At 42.5% G+C, this 21,767-nt stretch overlaps 1 protein-coding gene across 4 annotated transcripts in view; it reads right to left on the bottom strand.

Annotated features, from left to right (window-relative positions):
• The window catches only part of LOC125447660 (metastasis-associated protein MTA1-like), a 111,546-nt gene that overhangs the window by 21,015 nt on the left and 68,764 nt on the right, over window positions 1-21,767 (bottom strand). For all 4 annotated transcript variants that reach the window (XM_048522276.2, XM_048522279.2, XM_048522277.2 and 1 more), the window contains 8 exons: window positions 18,727-18,829; window positions 17,769-17,868; window positions 15,544-15,732; window positions 12,367-12,441; window positions 9,543-9,601; window positions 8,665-8,786; window positions 3,946-4,097; window positions 2,647-2,833 (listed from right to left, as the gene is read on the bottom strand). In XM_048522276.2, coding sequence (XP_048378233.1) covers window positions 2,647-2,833; window positions 3,946-4,097; window positions 8,665-8,786; window positions 9,543-9,601; window positions 12,367-12,441; window positions 15,544-15,732; window positions 17,769-17,868; window positions 18,727-18,829 — 987 coding nt within the window. The remainder of the gene's footprint in view (window positions 1-2,646; window positions 2,834-3,945; window positions 4,098-8,664; window positions 8,787-9,542; window positions 9,602-12,366; window positions 12,442-15,543; window positions 15,733-17,768; window positions 17,869-18,726; window positions 18,830-21,767) is intronic.

Raw genomic sequence — 21,767 nt, 5'->3', positions numbered from 1 at the left:
TCATTTAACTGCCCTCTAAATTGCAGCAGGCTACAACTAGGGAAGGTCAACAAATGCTGTCTTGGCAATGACAGCCCATATCACAGCAATGCCCAGAATCTCAAAGAACAAATAAAAACACACTAACTTCCATAAAAGGAGCAAGCAAGCTAGGGGAAACAGCTCTGTCAAAAGGTCTAACAAGGAGTGAAGAACCATCTGACCCCTGCCAGAGCTGTACAATTGCAAGGTCAGATTTTATTAGGATCACGAGCTTTACTGAGATTTAACAGGGAGCAACACAACTTGTGCATTTAAAATTTGCAACTTCCACTAAACACTGTGTATACCTTCCCCGTTCCCAAGTCTCAACTGTCAAGGGCGATAGACTGTGAAATGAATCTCGAGGACTTGGGAATCATGGCTCATGGCAGGCCAAGAATTTTCCATAGCCGAGTAGCATTTATAAGTTGCTTGAAGTGGAATACAAAATTTCAAAGAAAACTTATGTCCTCATATTGCATATGTGCCCTAGACGATAGAGACGAGACGAAGGTGGGTCGTGTCGTGGATAGTGCAGAGGGCTGTTCTAGGTTACAAAGGGACATTGATAGAATGCTGGGCTGAGAAGTGGCAGTTGGAGTTTAACCCTGAAAAGTGAAGTGTGAGGTGATTCATTTTGGAAGGACAAACTTGAAAGCAGAATACAGGGTTAATGGAAAGATTCTTGGCAGTGTGGAGGAGCAGAGGGATCTTGGGGTTCACGTCCACAGTTCCCTGAAAGCTGACAACGAGATGGATAGAGTTGTTAAGAAGGTGTATGGTGTGTTAGCTTTCATTAACAGAGTGACTGAATTCAAGAGTTGTGAAGTTATGCTCCAACTATACAAAACCCTGGTTTGGCCACATCTGGAGTACTGCGTCCAGTTCTGGTCGCCTCATTACAGGAAAGATGTGGAAGTGTTGGAAAAGGTGCGGGTGACATTTACCAGGATGTTGCCTGGAATGGAGGGAAGGTCTTACAAGGAAAGGTTGAGAGAGTTAAAGCTTTTCTCTTTAGAACGACAAAGGATGAGAGGTGACTTGTTAGAGGTGCACAAAATAATCAGAGATGTCGATAGAGTGGACAGCCAGAGGCTGTTTCTTAGGGTGGAGGTAGCTATTACGAGGGGGCATAGTTTTAAAGTGAGTGTAAGTAGATATAGGGGAAACATCAGAGGTAAGTTCTTTACTCAGAGAGTGGTAGGGGCATGAAATGCATTGCCGGAGAGGGTGGTGGAGTCGGCCTCATTAGGGGCATTTAAGCAGCTTTTAGATAGGCATATGGATGATAGAATAAGGTAGGGGTGGAGGTTAGACAGACCAGAGGTTTAAGGTAAGAGTTCGGCACAACATCATGGGCTGTAGGGCCTGTACTGTACTATACTGTTCTACATTCTAGACTGAACGGGGTTACATGAACCACTAATAGCAGAACATGCAAGTGCACAGCATTGGTAAACATTGAGGGTGACTCTGCTAATCTCAGTGCCATGATAATGTTAAACTGGTGCACAATTCAGTGTGGAATTGATTCAGACAGACTAGAGGCTCCAAGAATGACATATTGGTAGGCTGGTACAATTTTGGTTACAGTTGCGAGCTCCTGAATTTTTAACCGACCTTTTTCTACTTTGCCGTTCAGAACCATTGTCTTGTTAGCGTCCATCAAGCAACTTAATTCAATGTGATCATGGATGATCTTTCACTTCTACATTTTGCTGCATTCTCCCCAGTTTTAAAACTTAGAAATCTTAGCAATTTCAGTTCTGATTATGTTCAATGATGGAAGCCGTCACTGCCATCTAGAGCAGAGAATTCTAAACAATCACCAGTGAAAAAATTCCTCAACTCAGTTCTAAATGGCTTGCCCCCATGTTCTGAGACCCCTCCAATATAATAAAACAAAAGAACCATTAGTGGGAACAAAGCAGAGTTAATGATTTGAGTTATTTGACCCTTCTTCAGGTAAAGAGACCACACAATACTCGAAACATGATCTCCCCAAGGCTCTATATAACTGCAGCAAGACATCCTTGACTCCTATACTCCAGGCCTCTTGTAATAAGGACGAACATTTGATATGTGTTCTTAAGTGGCTGCGCAACCTGAATGTTAACTCGGAATGATTCATGAGAAGAACACCCAACTCCTCTCTAAGAAATACTCCACATTTCTAATTTTCCTACCAAGTGGATAAACTCACTTTTCTCCACACTATATCCCATCTTCCAAATTTTTGCCCACTCACTTTAGTCTCTTCAAAAAGCACAAAAAATGGTATCTCAAACCTGTTCTGCCATAAAGTTAGGGCTGAACTGATCTCACATTACCCCAGCTTTTAGAATCTATTGATTTTGGCCTTCTGTATTTAGGGCAGGCCTTACAAGATTTTGAACACATGAGAATTTGAAAACTGGACCAGACGTAAATGAGTGCCTCAGTGGACACAAGAGATGGAGGCGGTCACAAGTGAGAGTTAGGGTACAGGCAGCAAAGTTTGGATACAGGCAGCAAAGTTTGGATAGCCTGCAGTTTAGAAGACTAGGAAGAGTTGAATTGAGTTACAGTCATCAGCTAGGGGTCAGTTACAGAGAAGAAGCCCATTACATTTCTGGAGCAACTCACATTCTGCTTTGATAGCCGCACTGTTGATTGGTATGAAGGGTCGCCGTGCTGCCTGTCGTGGGCGAAACAGATTCTGACAGAAATACCGTGCAATTTTGGTAAGTCTCGTTGTCTGAAGACAGAATGCTTGTCGCGTCTTCAGTGTAAACTTCGGGTTGGCATTTTTTACCCAATACCCATGGGGATTCTATAAGATAAAACAGTCAAAGTTAGGCAGCATATTCACATCCGCACACAGCACAGTTTGCTTATAAAACACAGTAATGGTTTCAAACTCTGCTAGGAGTGAGCCATAATATTAATCCAAATGATAAACTTAAATTGGTTGTTCATTTAACTTACAATAGTCAGGAGTTTTCATGTTACTCATTTTTTGAATTTTGAAAGCCTAGGCTGTAATATGGACAGTCCTCAGCCTATTGCAAACAGCCCAAGAGCAGACTATTTGACTAGCCAGTGATATTATTGTCACACATGGTCCAACAACAAGCATATTATTTCAAACAGCACTCCCTTGGGCTGTTTGCAACAGGCGGGAATTGTCCATATTCAACCTGCCAATGCTTTCAAAATTAAAAACACTTCTACAGACCCTGCATATACTGCCTCTTCTCTGGGGAGATCTTCCTGAGGTAGTGGCCCATTCCAGGAATCCCACCACTTCCTTGCTTCAAGAAATAATGTCTCACTTCAGGCCAATGGCAACTTGAAAATCAGGTTTAATTCTAAGGCTTCAAGTGTGAAAGAATTAACAATCGGTGAAAAGGGCCAAACAGCAATACATTCAGTCCCATCATAAATCAACCAAACCTCCAATCTCACAATCCCAAATCTATTCTCTCTCCAACTGTTTCTTAACCTGGTCTACAGCAGTTCCTAACAACACTTTACAACTACTGGGTGGAAATACCTGTTGAATCTTCTCAACTTTACCTTCCCTAATTTACAAATGTGCATCTCTTCTTCAGCTACTGTACTTTTCCTGAGCCACAGTTACTTCATAGTTTTCTAGGGAGAGAATGTCACTTCAGTGAAATCAAACAAAGTCCCTCTAAACATTGCCCCCTTCTTTCGATTAGGAACACAGGAACAAGAAGAAGTTATTCAGCCCACTGATCCTGCTCAACATCTGCACTTGCATGCTATTCATATCCCTTATTTCATTAATCAATTTCTATCTTAAACATACTCAACTGTTGGAATTTCCTACCCCGGACCAATGTGGAAGGTCAAAAGATTCACCACCCTCAGTGAAGAAATTCCTCCATTAATGGCCTCCCTAGAAATTGTAACACCTACCGAGCTGTTACGGTTAGGCCCAGGTCTCTCGCCCTCCAGCCTTGTTGGCATCTTCAGGCCACCATATTTCTTCCAGTAATTCCAGCAAGCTGCGCACAGTCTGCACTGCATATTTGGAGGACCCCATGAATACCACTGGTATGACTGGGTTGCTACGATGTTGGGGGAAAAAGGGAAAACGAGAAAAGAAAAGACAGGAAGAGTCTTCATCAACCTGTCCTGAGTGGTAACACATCACTGATTCTAGGTACTTACACTGATACTTAAACAGAACTTAGCAAGTGCTAGCAATTGACATTACATGCACTCGATGAAGTGAATGGTTTAGAAGGCCAGAGAGAGTAAGAACTGCTGATGTTGGAGTCAGAGATAACACACTGTGGAGCTGGAGGAACACAGCATGCCAGGCTGTGTCAGAGGAACAGGAAAGCTGACATTTTGGGTCAGGACCCTTCTTCAGAAAAATTCTCTGAAGAAGGGTCCTGACCCGAAATGTTAGCTTTCCTGCTCCTCTGACACTGCCTGGCCTGTGTTCCTCCAGCTCCACAGTGTGTTATCTTAGGAGGTCAGAGATCCACTTTAGGAGGGGGTTGGTGTCGTTCTGGACCGGCTGCCTGCTAATTTTTAATAAACAGAACTGAAGGATTTGAATTTTCAAATTGTGCATCTCCAAAATACTCTGGTTGCATACATGGCTCATTTCAAGCAAGCACCTTGTCAAATGAACGATATAAATTTAGCATGCATGCATCAAGGGAAAGACAGCAATAACTTTCACCTGGAAATATCTTTAACATCATCTGTATTAAAGAATTGTTTGGTAGTAAAGCATCAGAATTGTGTTGAAAAAAGAGAAGCCTTGTTCAAGAAGGTTTTTCTCTTGCTCACATCAGTACAAATGCAAGAATGCCAAAATTTCAAACAATCACAACAGTTTATACCACAGGGAAAGAGTGCTGCTTAGTTGGACAACAAGTATTGCTCAAACACAGAAATGTAATTAATAGATTAACAAGCATGGGTTGGCTGAGTATGGTCTGTTTTCTGCCTATGTACTGTACTAACATTTGTAATCAACCAATTTAAACAAAAAGGGATATGTTCTTCAGTACTGCCTTCAGTAATTGAGATTACTTAGAAAGTCGGGGGGGGTCTCTACTTCCCCAATGCTTTCACTCTGGCAACAGTTCAACCAGAGTCAACTTGCCAACCAATCAGTCCCCTTTCCAGCTGTGCTATAAATTGTTGTGAAGGTTTGCAATGTGATATTTTTGCACTTGTCCCAGAGTAGGATAGAAAGCGTCAGAACCAGGTCTCTCACTTCAGCATTATTTCGATCCATGGTCATCTTACTAAGAGAAAGTACTATGTTCAGTGGAAGAACCAGGAGCATAGACAAGGCAAGAGTACAGGATGTCAGACAAGGTTAGAGCAGAACCTAAAAAGATACCAGAGAGAGAATGATGGACCACTTACCAATTCAGGCACCAAAGTCAGGTAAGGTACAGGTAAAACTCTCTCTACAGTCATAGAGATATACAGCAGGGAAACAGACCATTCGGTCCAGCTCATCCATGCCGCCCAGATATCGTAAATAAATCTGGTCCCATTGGCCAGCATTTGGCCCATATCCCTCTATACCCTTCCTAATCATTTATCTATCCAGATGTCTTTTAAATGTCATAATTGTACCAGCCTCCTCCACTTCCTCTGGCAGCTCATTCTATACACACATCACCCTCTGTGTGAAAGAGGCACCCCTTTGGTCCTTTTTAAATCTTTCCCCTCTTGCCTTAAACCTTTGCCCTCTAGTTTTGGACTCACCAACCCTGGAGAAATGACCTTGTCTATTTACCCTATCCATGCCCCTCATGATTTTATAAACCTCTATAAGGTCACCCCTTAGCCTCTGATGTACCAAGGAAAATAGCCTAGCTTACTCAGCCTCTCCCTCTAGTTCAAACCCTCCAACCTGGCAACATCCTTGTAAATATTTTCTGAACCCTTTAAATTTCACAACATCCTTCCTACAGCCAGGAGACCAAAACTGCATGCAGCATTCCAAAAGTGGCCTAACCAATGCCCTGTACAGATGCAACATGACATCCCAACTCCGATACATCTATGCTCTGACCAATAAAGGCAAGCACACCAACGCCACCTTCACTATCCTATCTACCTGCAATTTCACTTTCAAGGAACTATGAACCTGCACTCCAAGGTCTCTTTGTTCAGCAACACTCCCCAGGGCCATACCATTAAGCGTACAAGTCCTGTCCCGATTTGCCTTTCAAAATGTAGCATCTCTCATTTTAACAATCCCAGGCAAGGTACAATGCAGGTTGGGTATGAAGTTAAAACATTTCTACAGTGCTCTAGAAATGTGTTTTGACCAGCCTCTGCTGAGAATCCCCCATAAAGTGAATGCTCCAGTACCAAATCAGGCAGTCCGTTGCCTCTGTGTCTGTTGGTAGCAGTTTTGTCCGATGGCCACTAGGAAGTAGAATAAGTAGTAACCAAATAAAGCGCCCCTTACAATCAGAAAACAGAGGAGGCATTCAGTTACAACAGTCTCCTCTACGTTGGCAGACAAAATCAGAATGGGCAACCGTTTTGCAGAACACCTGTATTCTGTCCACAAAAATGACACTAAGCTTCCAGTTGCTTGGCACTTCAACACACCACTGCATATCCTGACCAGCATTTCCATCTCAGGCCTGCTGCAGTACTCCAGTTAGGTTCAGTGTAAGCTAGAAGAACGTCACCACATTTTCCACTTGGGAACCCCACAACAACTAGGATTCAATATCAAATTCAATAATTTTAGATAAAAAACAATGAACTGCAGATACTGGAGATTGAAAATAAATACAGGTGCTGCCAAACATGTTAATGTTCTCCAGAAATTTCTGTTTAAATAATTTTAAAATTTGAATATCATCTTCCATATTCTTTATCCAACCCACCTTAGAGGTCCTTTCATAACATGGGCTGCTTTCAGCACAGCCAACTCATTTTTACCTACATATGCTCTCCCTTATCAGCTCTTCTTTCTCCTTAGCATAGTATCATTCATCCCTTTGTCTCCTTAACTGCTGTTCTCTCTCTGAGCTCTACTTCTGCCAATCCGCTCACTCCTTTTGTCCACCTCAGTCCGTCTTCAGCATAGGCACCACCTTTTTCTAGCTATATGAATTGGAAGGGTTTAGAGGGATATAGGCCAAATGCTGGCAAATAGGACTAGATTAATTTAGGACATGTGTTCGGCATGGACAACTTGGAAGAGTCTGTTTCTGTGCTGTACGTGGAACAGAATCATAGAATCCCTACAGTGTGGAAACAGGCTCTTCGGCCCAACCAGTCTATACTGACACTCAGAGCATTCGCCCAGTGCCATCCCCCTTATCTACATATCCCTGAACACTATGGGCAATTTAGCATGGTCAATCCTCCCAGCCTGCATATCTTTGGATTGTGGGAGGAAACCAGAGCACCCGGAGGAAACCCTTGCAGGCACGGGGAGAATGTGCAAACTCCACACCAACTGTCGCCCAAGGGTGGAATTGAACCCTGGTCCCTGGCGCTGTGAGGCAGCAGTGCCAACCACTGAGCCACATCTCTAGGACTCTGAGGTGAAGGTAGTTCACTGGATTTAAAATGCTAACTCAGCTTTCTCTCAGATTTTAATTTGATTTATTGTTGTCACATATAGTGAGAAGTGTTGTTTTTGCATGCTGTACAGGCAGATCGTACCATACAAAGTGCATCAATAGCAGAATAGTGCAGAATACAGTGACACAGCAGCAGAGGTGCAGAGGGAGAGATCAACATTAACATTTGAGAGGTCTGTTCAGAAGTCTGATAACAGCAGGGAGGAAGCGGTTCTTGAATCTGTTTGTACACATACTTAAACTTTGATATCTTCAGCCTGATAGAAGAGGGTGAAAGAAAGTATGAACAGGATGGCCTCTTGTTTATATTGGTTGCTTTCCCTGAGGCAGCAGGAAGTATAGACAGAGTCAATGCAAGGAAGGCTGGTTTGCATGATGAACTGGGTTGTGTTCACGGCTCTCTTTTGTGGTCTTGGGAACAGCAGTTGTCGTACCAAACTGTGATGCATCTAGATAGGATACTTTCTATGGTAAGTGGACATGCCAAATTTTCTTAGCCACCTGAGGATGCTGCCAGACCTGCTGAGTTTCTCCAACAAATTCTGTTTTTGTTTGAGGCATTCTCAGAGTTGAATTGAAAAATCAATGCACTAGAGGAGAGGTCTCCTCCCGATTCACTACACTAAATATAAAGGACATCCCAGTCCTAAGAGATTCCTGTAATGTGTATTAGCATGCTGATACCGCAAGACTTCACAGTGAGTACTACCTTGAGGGGGAAATGCCACATAAAGTATCAGTGGCAAAGGGTAAGGGTAGTGTTCAGGAATACAATCAGCAATGGCAGAGGTCAATCAGGTGGTAACTTTCCATTTTAACCAGTAACTGGTACATGATATCGGTCTTACTCAAAAATCCTGCACTGTCCCTTTATAACTTAATCATATCCAAGCCATTTAGTTTACGAAAGCCCAAGGGTTTCCAATACTGCTTACTGGTCAAGCAAATTCCTACATGTGTGGGAATTTGCTGTTCTTAGACACATCACAGGATGGCATTTAAACAGTCAGCATTGAGCAAATGGGGAACAGCAATAGGGTCTACTTACTGTAGCAGCTCTCACAAGCCCTGCCAGCTCCTCCGTTCTGTCCTGGGAACCCAGCTCCATTCACCATCCCTGGTTTGCTGACTGCGTTATTCACATTGATCTGATTAGGGTTTGGTTTATTGCTAAAGAAAATAAAAATGATGGAAATTGAAAGCTACAGACAGGGTGATGGTGTCTGATAAGCATGACATTACATCCTGCACAAGACGACTCTCACTGCTGCAAACCTGGTGACCTGGATCTTGCTTTCTCTCTTCAGTTGCAAACAGAAGAACAATGCTCTTAATGGCCAAGTTGCCAATATCAGTGACTAAAGTATACTGACCAAAAATTACCACTCCAAAAGAAGGGGTACAAGATGAACATCAGACAAATAAAAGATTGGTGTGAACAGGCTGAGGGACAAAGGTTCTGACAAATGTTATTACTCACATATGGAAAGATCACTTTGTAAGGAACCTATGGAACAGTAGTCCAAAATGCAACATTCAGATGAAAAAATTAGATTTCATGGAAAGGTTTTGCAGGTAAACAACGACTCGTATTACAACATGCAAAAATATTTAAAACAGATCAAAATGTCTCAAAAACACTCCAGGGTCCAACCCAACTGTTGAGAAAGCAAGTATGTGCCCATCAATTAAAGACTGGACTAAAGGTTATTTGGCATTCCCCCCAGAGCTTTCAAAATGTTATTAGACAACTTGTGTTAGCCTGAACATAGAATTATCTGTTTCATGGGTGTAAGAAAGCTGTCAAGGATTTCAGATTAGGATTAGTGGCAACTGTTACATTTCAATACTGTTCCACCCAGTTTTCATGACAATGATACCTCATTCCCTTTTTCACTAAAGATGACTATTCATGGGAGTACTTACTAGTTGGGGATGTAAACCTGCTTTAGTCGACTCTCTGCTTCAGCAGCTTTCAAGCGTTTCTGTGAAAACAAAACTGTATTGGTTAGTCAGTGCTCCACACCCATCCCTTCCTTACTCACACTTTTGTTTCCTTTATCCTTTAATGGGGTATGGGCATAGCTGACAAACCAGCATCTGGTTCTCGTCCCTCATTGTCTCCAAAAAAGTGTCCATTTCAGAGGCAGTTAAGTGCCACAACATAGGGCAAGCCTGGTAATGACGGCAGATTTCCCTCCCTAAAGGACACGAGTGACCCAGTGGGGTCTACTGTAATAACAATTGGCAATAGCTACGTGGTCATCAATAGAAGAGATTTTAATTCATTATTTCATTGAATTCAATTTCACCATCTGCTGTGGTGCGATGCAAACTATGTCTCCAAATGTTAACCTTGAGTTCTGATTTCTAGTCCAGTGACATTACCATGATATCATTACCTCCCCATGCATTTAAAACTCAGATACATTCTGAGGGCTGATTATTCTTCAAAATGCAACTGTTCACTACTGAGTGCAGCCTTGGACAATAGCTCTTGGGATCCATGAAGATTTAATCTCTGGACTCTATATCCACAGGACAACTGTGCCAAAGCACCACACGTACATATATTGCTGCTACTCCTGCTGAGCTTCAGCTTGGCAAGTACCTGGGAAGGGTAGGAGGTACCTGACACTGATTTAAAGGGACTTGCACAGTAGAGTTGGGACAGCTGGGTTTCCCTTGGTCTACTTACTATGCTGCTGAGGTGCAGATATTTAGTTGTGAAAGCATTAATGAGTCTCTCCTATAATAATTCATTCACCATCAGAACAGCTACTCAGGCTGCTTCAACATCCCTATGAGGAGCAGCAGTGGGATGCAAAACAAGTGAGCTTCTTGTGAATATAGGAACAGGGTGGGACCAGAGGTGGGACTGGTGCTAGCTCAGGGGTACCAGTGCAAAAGAACAGCCAGAGAAACTCCATCATTCCACTGTGATTTTTTTCCTACATCCTGTTAGAAACATAGTCTGCTTGCTGAATATTCCAGAGCCTAAAGCCCATTCCTGATCCCTCTTGAATCCCAAAGCTCTCAGCCCAATACTGCCTGAGCCCCAAAGACCCACTCCCAGCATCAAAGATACACAGCCCAAGCCTCAAAACCTTCTTCTTAGCCATTTCTCAATTTAAAACTCCTTTCCTGATATACAGTTCCAGGTCACAGTCATGTTTAATGGCTAAGAATATTGCTTTGGCGCAACAGCAATGACAGTGGTTTTCCTTAAATAAGTGAGAGCATAGAACATAGAACAATACAGCGCAGAACAGGCCCTTCGGCCCTCGATGTTGCACCGACCTGCAAACTAATCAAAGCCCATCACCCTATGCTATCCCATCATCATCCATATGCTTATCCAAGGACTGGTTAAATGCCTCTAATGTGGCTGAGTTAACTACATTGGTAGGCAGGGCATTCCATGCCCTTACCACTCTCTGAGTAAAGAACCTGCCTCTGACATCTGTCTTAAATCTATCAGCCCTCAGATGGAAAGTAACAGTAGATCAGAAATTGTTTGTCATGTACTGCCAACACTAACACACAGGAACAGCAGTTCCATCACAGGAACCTCAAAAGTACAGCAGTGTGAGTAAAATATTAACTTAAAAATAGTGACAGTACAATTCCAATTGCAGCTGCAGAAAGCCATCAAACCTCGGTAGGCAGACGGTGGTGTTACACAGGTCAGTCAGTGATAGTTGTAACAATACACATTGATGAATTAATGTCAGGACCCCTCCCCAAAGAAACTGGCATTGCTCCCACAGCAGACATATAAATGGAAGTGCTCAAAAATGGACAGCTTTCGATAGAGGAGATGAAGACAGCCTATCAGTTACAAAGTGAGTCAGTGGCCAAAGGACACAGATTTTTGAAAAGTGACAACTAACTCTGAGGAACTTCTTTATCCAGGTAATGATCTGTTTGAAGGGGTGTTAGACAGATTAAATGGTGACTTTCAAAGGGGAACTGGACAAATACTTGAGAGGGAACAAATCTACAGGGCTGTAAGACTAATGGGATCTAATGTGTAGGATTTATCCAAGATTATAAGAAATTGGAGTAGGTCATTCAGACCCTCGAGTACACTCCGCTGTTCAATAAAATGATGGATGACCTGACAGCGCCTAAATGCCACTTTCCTGCTTGCTCTCCCATCAACCTCCAACTCCGGTATCGATCAAAAGTCTGTTCTACTCAAACCTGACTCCTTCTCCTCTGCTCTCAAAGGAAGAGAATTCCATAGACTCTGAGTATAGACTCAGCCCGTGGTCAGCCTTCACATGTAAAACCGGAACAGCTTCTGAAATGTGAACCTCAAACAAGGAGACCAAAACGGTATGCAATTTGCTAGGCGTTGTTTCACATATATCCTACATATAACTGAAACCAGATTTCCCTACTTTTATCATCCACTTCCTGTACAAACCAGCAATATCCCATTCGCACTCTGCACACTGTCCTTTTGTGGTTCACATACAAGGATACCCTAATTCCTCTGTACCTCAATGTTATGCAGTCCCTCACTTAGATATCTTACCTTTTCATTCTCCTCCACTGTGTCATATTAGGAAGACCTCTGCATCAGAATCACATCATACAACATTACTGTGCAATGGCTTGAGGTGGCGTTTGGTACCAATATGCCAAGAAAGCCCAGTGAAGACGCCAGTCTGCCGGCTTATCCCAGGCTGTGAAGAGACAGCTACTTTTTCAACAATGTTCGGTACTGTACAGAATTATTTACCTGTTGTACATATCTGTCAGTTGTTTTCCACATGTAATAGTATTCGATTATACTGGTTAATGATTTCCATGGAAGCTGCAACAGACAAAGAAAAGACATTTCTGAATCCAGAACAACAATGCAATTCAATGTTTCAAATATTACCTACCCCCACCAGATAGATCACCAAAATCCCTGCCGCTATAGGTTACAGTAAGAGCACTAAACCACTCACTAGGTATTTCTGTTGCACCTGCAGCAAAGCCATTTCTTGTGCAGACTGAGCAAACTGCTGGCCTGATCGACAAAGCAGTTGGTGTTCACCTTGGAGGTCTGTTGTAGATTTTCTCCAAAGATGGTTTTTGGCAATAAGAATAAACTCAGCCAAACCCTCACGAGCCACTGCACACACAGACAAATTCAGGGTCTCCTCCATTTTTGAGCAAATGGGATGAAGGCAGACCGACTTACATTTATATGGTGCCTTCCACATCCTCAGAATGTTCCAAACTGCTTCAACCCAAAGTCTTTTTAAGAAGCAAACACTGTAACCAACTGGCGCACAGTAAGATCCAAAATGAGATGAATCATCAGTTAATGGCAATGTTAATTAACAAATGTTGACCAAGATACTGAGATTGGACTGCTCACCTCAAAAAAAATTGCTGCTTTTTATGTCCACCTGGATTGAAAGATGAGGTCTTAATTTGAGATTTCATTCAAATTGTGGTACCCCGGATATTATGGGCCCTCAGCACTGCAGTCAAACATGGATCATGTCACAGCACTGAAGTACCATTCAAACCATAACTTCTGATTACCATAGTCCCAAAGTCCACCAGCGTAAAAGTGAGAATACCTGGGAAGCCGTATGTGGCTGGAAAGGTTTTCCTGATTGAGCAACCCCTCATAACACCTGTTGGTGATGTCCTGCTACCAGAGTATATCAATGTGCACTGTAACCATGCCAACGAGAGCGTGTAGCTGCAAGTATTCAACTTCACATTACATCTCTATTCTGCACCCTTCACCATTATAGATATAATTTCAAATACAGGGCTTTGAGCCACTTGCAAACCTCTATTTGTCCCCAGTACCCAATTTTATTATATTTAGCCCCAGCACACCACACTATTCACATCCCTCGCTTTCCTCTTACAATTCACAACTTGTTTCCCTCAGTGACTCCAGGCTTCTCCATTAGCTTTAAAGGGTCTTACTAGCAGGCTTCCAAAGTTTACTATTACATGATTGTCTGACAATGCTTGTGAAAGACATTGAGAGGATTTTTCTGACTTCAAAAGTGCTCTTGTGGTGGAGCAACAATATCTCTTGCTGTGGGCCAGGAGTTTCAGGTTCAAGTCCCACCTGGTCCAGTTATGTGTCATAACATCTGAACAGGTTGATGAGTATTTAAGAGCTTGGTTCTTTCTTCCACCCTAGTATGCAACTTGTAAAGGATTCTTATGGAATAGTGGTAGTGCTGCTACCTCTGGGCCAGATGGTCCAGGTTCAAGTTCCACCTGACCCAGACCTGTGTCATATAAACCAAACAAGCTGATTTAAACTATCTGCAAACATAACTTGTCCTCATAATCCACAGTAACCCAATAGACCCCTTACTCCTTTTCGGAGGAGTTGTCACAAGGGCACCATTGCAGTCCTGGGACTCATGTTCACAAGGAAGGCAGAGAGATTATGGGAAGAGATTTGGGCTTTGCCCATTAGTGCAATATGCAATCATCAGTCTACTTTACCATGTCCCATTAAAACACTCTTTGGGGAGGCAAAGCAAAGGCTAAACAGAATAAAAATTTCTATTATACAAAATGTGGAGGAATGGAATTGTGGGAGATATAGCAGTTTGGATCAGAAATTGGCTTGCTGAAAGAAGACAGAGGGTGGTAGTTGATGGGAAATGTTCATCCTGGAGAGCAGTTACTAGTGGTGTACCGCAAGGGTCGGTGTTGGGTCCACTGTTGTTTGTCATTTTTATAAATGACCTGGACGAGGGTGTAGAAGGATGGGTTAGTAAATTTGCAGATGACACTAAGGTCGGTGGAGTTGTGGATAGTGACGAAGGATGCTGTAGGTTGCAGAGAGACATAGATAAGCTGCAGAGCTGGGCTGAGAGGTGGCAAATGGAGTTTAATGCAGACAAGTGTGAGGTGATGCACTTTGGTAGGAGTAACGGAAAAGGTAAAGAACTGGGCTAATGGTAAGATTCTTGGTAGTGTTGATGAGCAGAGACACCTCGGTGTCCATGTACACAGATCATTGAAAGTTGCCACCCAGGTTGACAGGGCTGTTAAGAAGACATACAGTGTTTTAGTTTTTATTAACAGAGGGATTGAGTTCCGGAACCAAGAGGTTATGGTGAAGCTGTACAAAACTCTGGTGCGGTCGCACTTGGAGTATTGTGTACAGTTCTGGTCACTGCATTATGAGGAGGATGTGGAAGCTTTGAAAAGGGTGCAGAGGAGATTTACTAGGATGTTGCCTGGTATGGAGGGAAGGTCTTACGAGGAAAGGCTGAGGGACTTGAGGCTGTTTTCGTTAGAGAGAAGAAGGTTGAGATGTGACTTAATTGAAACATATAAAATAATCAGAGGGTTTGATAGGGTGGATAGGGAGAGCCTTTTTCCTAGGAGGTGACGGCGAGCACAAGGGAGCATAGCTTTAAATTGAGGTGCGAAAGATATCGGACAGATGTCAGAGGTAGTTTCTTTACTCAGAGTAGTAAGGGAATGGAACGCTTTGCCTGCAACGGCAGTAGATTTGCCAACTTTAGGTACATTTAAGTTGTCATTGGATGAGCATATGGACGTACATGGAATAGTGTAGGTTAGACGTGCTTGAGATCGGTATGACAGGTCGGCACAACATCGAGGGCCGAAGGGCCTGTACTGTGCTGTAATGTTCTCTGTAATTTCTCTCTCTCTGTCCCATAAACACCAAAGACCGACAAAATTAAGACTTGCCCAATATTTTCCAATTGAGGAGTAGAAGATCAGTGCTTAAACCAGTTCAGTGCACCATCCAAGAATTCAGAGCTGGACTATCAATATTCAGAACAACAGATATCTCATTCAAAACAGATTTAGAAGGATTCAATTAACTTCAAGATAGTTAGTGAGCTCAGACTAAAAAGGACTTCTCCTTGGAGAGTCGTTGTTAATAATTTCAGGCTGTACTTACAAAGTCTTGTCGAATGTCACTAAAGTCCTTGCCGTATTTTTCTAGGGCCTCCTCGAATAGATTGGCTTCAGAGGCCGACCATTCTTCCATCTCATCCCGACAGAGCACAGGGCCTCCCTGCGGCACCAACGCTGAGATTGCCTTCGATACATCATAATTATTTTTATGCAATGTGTCCATTGAGTGAAACTGCAAGCGGACAGAATGAGGGTCAATACCTCCATCCACACAAGACAACAAACGTGCACATACTCAGTTACAACATTCCCCAAGCAACACAAAGTTACTGTGACCCCCCTCATAGGGCAAGCAATATGCAGTCTGTCTGCAAAGCTCAACATATAAAGTGCACTGCTGCCATGCCAGTTATGGTGAGGCTAAATATATAAGTTGGTTCTGATCAAATGGATTTCTCATTCTGGTTGGTGTTGAGCTCGTCGAGCTTGTAGCTGCACTCATCCAGGCAAGTGGGAAGTATTCCATCACACTCCTGACTTGTGCCGTGTTGGAGAAGGACATGCTTTGGGACATCATGAGGTGAATTACTTGCTGCAGAATTCCTAGCCTCTGACCTGCTCTTGTAGTCACAGTATTTGTAAGATTAGTCCAGTTCAGTTTCTGGTCAATGGTAACCTCCAGGGCTTTGATGGGGCTTCAACAAAAATAATATCTTAGAATGTCAATGGTTAGATTATATTGTTGGAGATGCTCATTGCCTGGTATTTCTGTGCTTTAAGTGTTATTTGTCATTTATACCTGCTCACTGAATGCTACTTATAGACATGGTGCATTTAGTATCTGAACCATCGTAAATGGTATTAAATATCGTACAACCATCAGGAAACATCCTAACTCTGACCTTATGGAGGGAACGTTACTGATGAAGCAGCTGAAAATAGTTGGGCCTGGGGTACTCCCATGAGAAACTCCTGCAGTGAATTCCTGGCATAGATGAAGGACTTTCAACAACCATAATCTACGTTATTTTGAGCTTTGCTTTATTTAAACATGGCTCCAACTATTGTAAAGATTTTCCAGATTCCCATTGCTCAGGTTCTATGATGCCACACTATCAAATGCAGCCTTGGTGCCAAAGGTAGTCTTTCTCATCTCAAGTTTAATTGTTTTGCCTTTATTGAGATCAGCAGCTGAGTGGCCCTGGCAGATCTCAAGGACAGCATTAGCAGGCACATTACTGCTGCAAGCACTGTTTGACAGTACTGTCAACTATAGCCGGCATTACGTCGATGCCGACTGAACGAATGGTAGATAATTGACTGGATTGGATTTATCCTGCAGTTTTTTGGGCTGATCATATTAGACCAATTTTCTGTCCAGAGTCACAGCTAGTTGTGGACTCAAGGTCTTCAGTACTACTAGTGGAATGTTATCAGGGTATTTGCCACAGGCAATGTCTTCAGCCAATGCTTGGTATCTTGAGGATTGAATTAAACTGACATCTATGTAACTTCAGACCCAAAGAAGAGGCTGAGACAGATCATCCACCCAGCACATGTGACTAAAAATGCTTCCTTCTTGTTTTTCACACTGATGAGTTTGACTGCCTCATCGAGGGTGGGGATATTTGTGAAGCTTTCTCCACTAGTGACCTAATTGCCCATTATCATTCACGACTGAACGTGGGAGGACTGCAGAACTTAGATATGATCAGTTTCTTGTAGGATTTCTTAGCTGTCTATGGCATGGAGCTTCCATTATCTGGAAGGAAAATCATCTTATGCTATAGCTTTGGCACGCTGACACCTCATTTTTATGTATATCTGGTGGTGCATCCTCGGTATGCCCCCTCTTCATTAAAACTCGGTCAATGGCCCGTCTTGATGGCAAAAGTAAAGGGAGGGAGATGGTGGGCATCGACATTACAGAATACAAATTTGCTGCTGCTGCTGGTGGCGGCTCACAGCACCTAATGGATGCAGAATTTTGTGTTACTGTTTCCATTTGAAGTCTATCCCATATAGCACGGTGGTAGTGCCACACCATATGAAGGGTGCAGTGCAAGGACTGTGCCATGATCATTTCTACTAGGAATGGCAGTATTAATATATGTAAGAATTAAACCATGAGCATGGTTCATGGTTCAATATTCATTGCTTTGTAAGTGGTTTCTACATCAAGACAGTTTTCTGTACAAGAGATCACTTCAGAAATTAATATTATAACTGCAGTGTATTGATGGATAGTAAAAACTGCCTCATCCTTACCAGTGTGATATCTCTAGAAGCAGCAGCAGCACTCATGTGTAGGCTTGGCTGTCGTATGGAGCTACTGCAGTCTAAGGCCCGAGCAAACGTACCTACAGATCTATAAGACATAGTAATAAATCATTACAAACAAGCCCAATCAAAAAGGGTAATCTGATTTATTCCCTTAAAAGGGATAGGGGAGTTCCACGAGTCAACATTCGACTGACCATGAGTAGCAATTGTTTCGGATTTAGAGACTATCAAGTTAACTGAGTGCTCTGAACAAATAGCACTCCAATAGTATCAGATAACAAGGTGTAGAGCTGGATGAATACAGCAGGCCAAGCAGCATCCGAGGAGCAGGAAATCTGACATTTCAGGCCTAGACGCTTATTCAGAAAATCCAAGAGCGTGTCCTGTTTTGCCACAGGGTGAGATTAAGGGAGAGATAATTTGCAGACAACTACAAATGCAGTTCAGGGCTTTTACATACAAATAGACAAGGTTGGTGTCTGTGTTGACTTCCTAGCAAACTAACCAGAAGCTGTGCACATTGTGGGGCCATTGTTCAAAAATTTTGAAAATGATGCCCTTGCCCACACAGCCAAAAACCTCCAACACAATTTCGTCTGACTGTAGCTAGGAGGCTGGTGACTCGATCAGGCTGGAGTTGCAGGGAAGGACTCTCATTGTCTTTCCAATAGCAACTGACAGAAAAGACTCCTGACAGACAGTAAACTTTAGGAAGTTTGCATGTTGAATTGGCACTGTTTCCTCACTACACCCACAGGAACAGAAACAGCAGTCACTTCCATTTGCACGAATAATTCTGTACCCAGGTGCCAACATCTGGGGACTGATGGCTTAAAGCCCTGCTCCTCTTATGAAAGACCAGTGAGACAACCAGAATAAAGAGGTCTCAAGCCTACAAATGCACAGAAAAATACAAAAGTGGGTGCCACAGTCATGAGCTTACCGTGCAAGGACCAAGAACTGATCTATCTGCCTGTCGGTCAGGGGGTTGTCTGGATCCCAGATTTTTACTTCAAGCTTTAATTGATCTCTTTCATCCTCTTCATCTGAGTAAATAAAATGGGGAAAAAAACATTAAACACCAGTCAAGAGTGCAAAGTATAGGAGTGGTGCAGAGATTCTGGAAAGTACAGGGTTGTGACTGAATTCATTAAACACGAAACTGACAAAATTGACAGGCAATAAGGATAAAATTTTAAGAAGGCTGAATAGGCTGGGGCTTTTGCCCCAGAACATGGCAGGCTGAGGTGTCACCTTCTAGAGGTTACTAAAATCATGAGGGGCATGGATAGAGTGAATAGCCAAGGTCTTTACCACAGGGTATGGGAGTCCAAAACCAGAGGGAAAAGGTTTAAGGTGAGAGGGGAAAGATTTAAAAAGGCCTCAAGGGGCAACTTTTTCATGCAGACAGTAGCACGTGTATAGAACAGGCTGCTAGAGGAAGTAGAGGAGGTTGGTGCAATTACAACATTTTAAAGGCACCCCAATGGGTACATTAATAGGAAGGGTTTACAGGGATATGGGCAAAATGCTGGCTAATGACAGGTTGTCAGATTGGGGCGTGCAGTTGGCACAGATGAGTTGGACCGAAGGGTTTGCTTCCATGCTGCATGATTCTATAACTAACATTAAAAACAATTACAAAAGATTCCAATGATGTGTCCAAAAGAAAACCAATGAATGATAGCAGACACAGAATTTAGGAGAAACTGGAATGGAGTCTAAGAAGGTGGCAGCAACACTGAACAATGCCTGGCCATCTTTGTGGTACCACGCTCAGGGAGGGTCTAGGGATCTAGTGAAAATGAAGAACATAATGACATGCATAGCAGCAAACAAATAACAATAATCTGCAATGCCTGACAAAAGTTTTAAAAGAATGGCTACAGTGAATGGACCTGCTCATTTTTGATCCTGTGAAGTTCCCAGATTTTTAGAATCACCTTCAGGGTTTGAAAGGTAAAAGTAATCCTGCTAGACAAGACAGAGGCAGGGAGGGAATTCGACTTTTGGCCAAATAGCCTAACAACAGTAATGGGATAAAGGTATAAAAAGATAACAGGATGAAGATATCAGATCAATCCATTCCTAGGGACACTGGACCAAAAAACAAAGTCATATTATGTCTCCATCAATCCAAACAATGATATTGTAGTAAGGTCACTGGACTAATAATCCAGAGGTCCAGGCTGATACCACAGGATCAAGGGTTCAAATCTGATCGCAAAAACACAACTGCTACGTGCAGAAGGAAGTTATTCTGTCCACTATGTCAGCACCGACTCTGAGCGTTTTAACCTAGTGCTAATCTCCTGTCTTTTCCCTGTTACCCCGAATAATGTTTATATTTAAATAATCATTCAGTACTCTCTTGAATGCCTCAAATGGCAGCTGGTTTAATTACAATTATAATCGCTAAAATCTGGAATGGACAGCCCATTTTAGTAACGATGACTGTCAAACTGTAGAACGTGGTAGAAATTCATCTGATTCACACATGTTCTTTAGGAAAGGTAATCCGGCCAATATATGGCTCTCAATTCCTCTAAAATGACTGAAGCAAACTATTTGGTACAAGAGTAATTAGGGATGGGCAACAAACACTGGCCTGGCCAGCAATGACCCCAGCTCATGAAAGAATAAAAGCAAAGACAGAAACATCACAGTTGACCAGTTTTTGAGACTGCAACTAGCAGGGTGGATTATGAAGAAAGAAGTGATGTGGTGTATTTGGATTTTCAAAAAGCAGTCATTAAGGTGCCAGAGTTGGGGATAACAAATAACAATTAGAGTAAAAATAGGTTTAGTTAAATGGACAGAAAACAGATAGGGAAAAAAAAGCATACTTTGGCACTGAAAGGCTAGAATTGGCAGGCTCCTGCATGAATCAGTACTTGGGCCTCAGCTATTTACAATCACAGATAAAATGACCAAGGACAACACATCCAAGTTTGCTCATGATAACCAGTCAGATGCTAAAGATAAAAGCAGATTATTTTTAAATAATTACAAACTGAATTGTTGTGTTCAGGGGTCTAGATGCCCTACAGACAAACTAACGAAACCTAATTTGGTATTGCAAGCAATTAGGGAAGCCAACGCAATTATACAGGGGTTTGGTAAAGTCACATTCCTGGAGTACAATGTACAATTTTGGTTTCCTTGCCCAAGTAGAAATGAACCTGCCACACAGGAAGTGCATCTAAGGTTCACTGATTGATTCCTGGGATGAGGTGAAGAGTGCTCAAGTACAATCAGCTTGTATCATCAAATTTATAAATATTTGAAACAAATAATCGCTTTGAGTGTAACGCTTCTAAAATACTCAACAGGAGAAACACTGGGAGGGTTTTCCCTTGACAGGGAATCTAGAACGAGGGGTCACAGCCCGAGAAGGGCAGTTAAGCAACTACAAGATAAACAGAAGTTGCTGGACTGGAATTCTCTGCTCCAGACAGCTGTGTAGACTTGGTTGTTCAGCATATCTGTCATTAATAGATTCTGTACACCACTGAAATCTAGGAATATGGAAAAGAGGGTTAAGGTGCAAGATCAATCTTATTGAAGGTGCGAAGAACCACGTATATACACCGGTTCTGTTTTTTTATGCATTTAGGAGTAAGCCAGCATGACCAGCTAATCTGGCAACTGGAATGCAACAATTCTCGGTAATCCTCAATCATGTCACCAGTTATTCTGTTGATCTACCTCCTCATGAATGCTCAACATTCAGATATCTTCTTTACTGCACATTAGTTCAGTTTGGTTGCCACTTTCTGTGCTGTCTCTAATGCCTAACTACACAGTAACCCAGGTAGGGCTGCTTCAATACTTAGTTTGCTCCTTGCGATCAAACCCTCTGCCTAGACAATCAAACATTTCTTCTCAGTGCCACAGATTAGACAGATGGCTTCAGTAAGTACTCCTTGAAGACCTTAGACCCACCATGCTAGTTGCTTACGATCTGAACTAATCAACCTGTGT

This window comes from Stegostoma tigrinum, chromosome 39, assembly GCF_030684315.1.
Source record: "Stegostoma tigrinum isolate sSteTig4 chromosome 39, sSteTig4.hap1, whole genome shotgun sequence".
NCBI lineage: Eukaryota > Metazoa > Chordata > Chondrichthyes > Orectolobiformes > Stegostomatidae > Stegostoma > Stegostoma tigrinum.
This window is presented reverse-complemented; position numbering and strand designations above follow the sequence as displayed.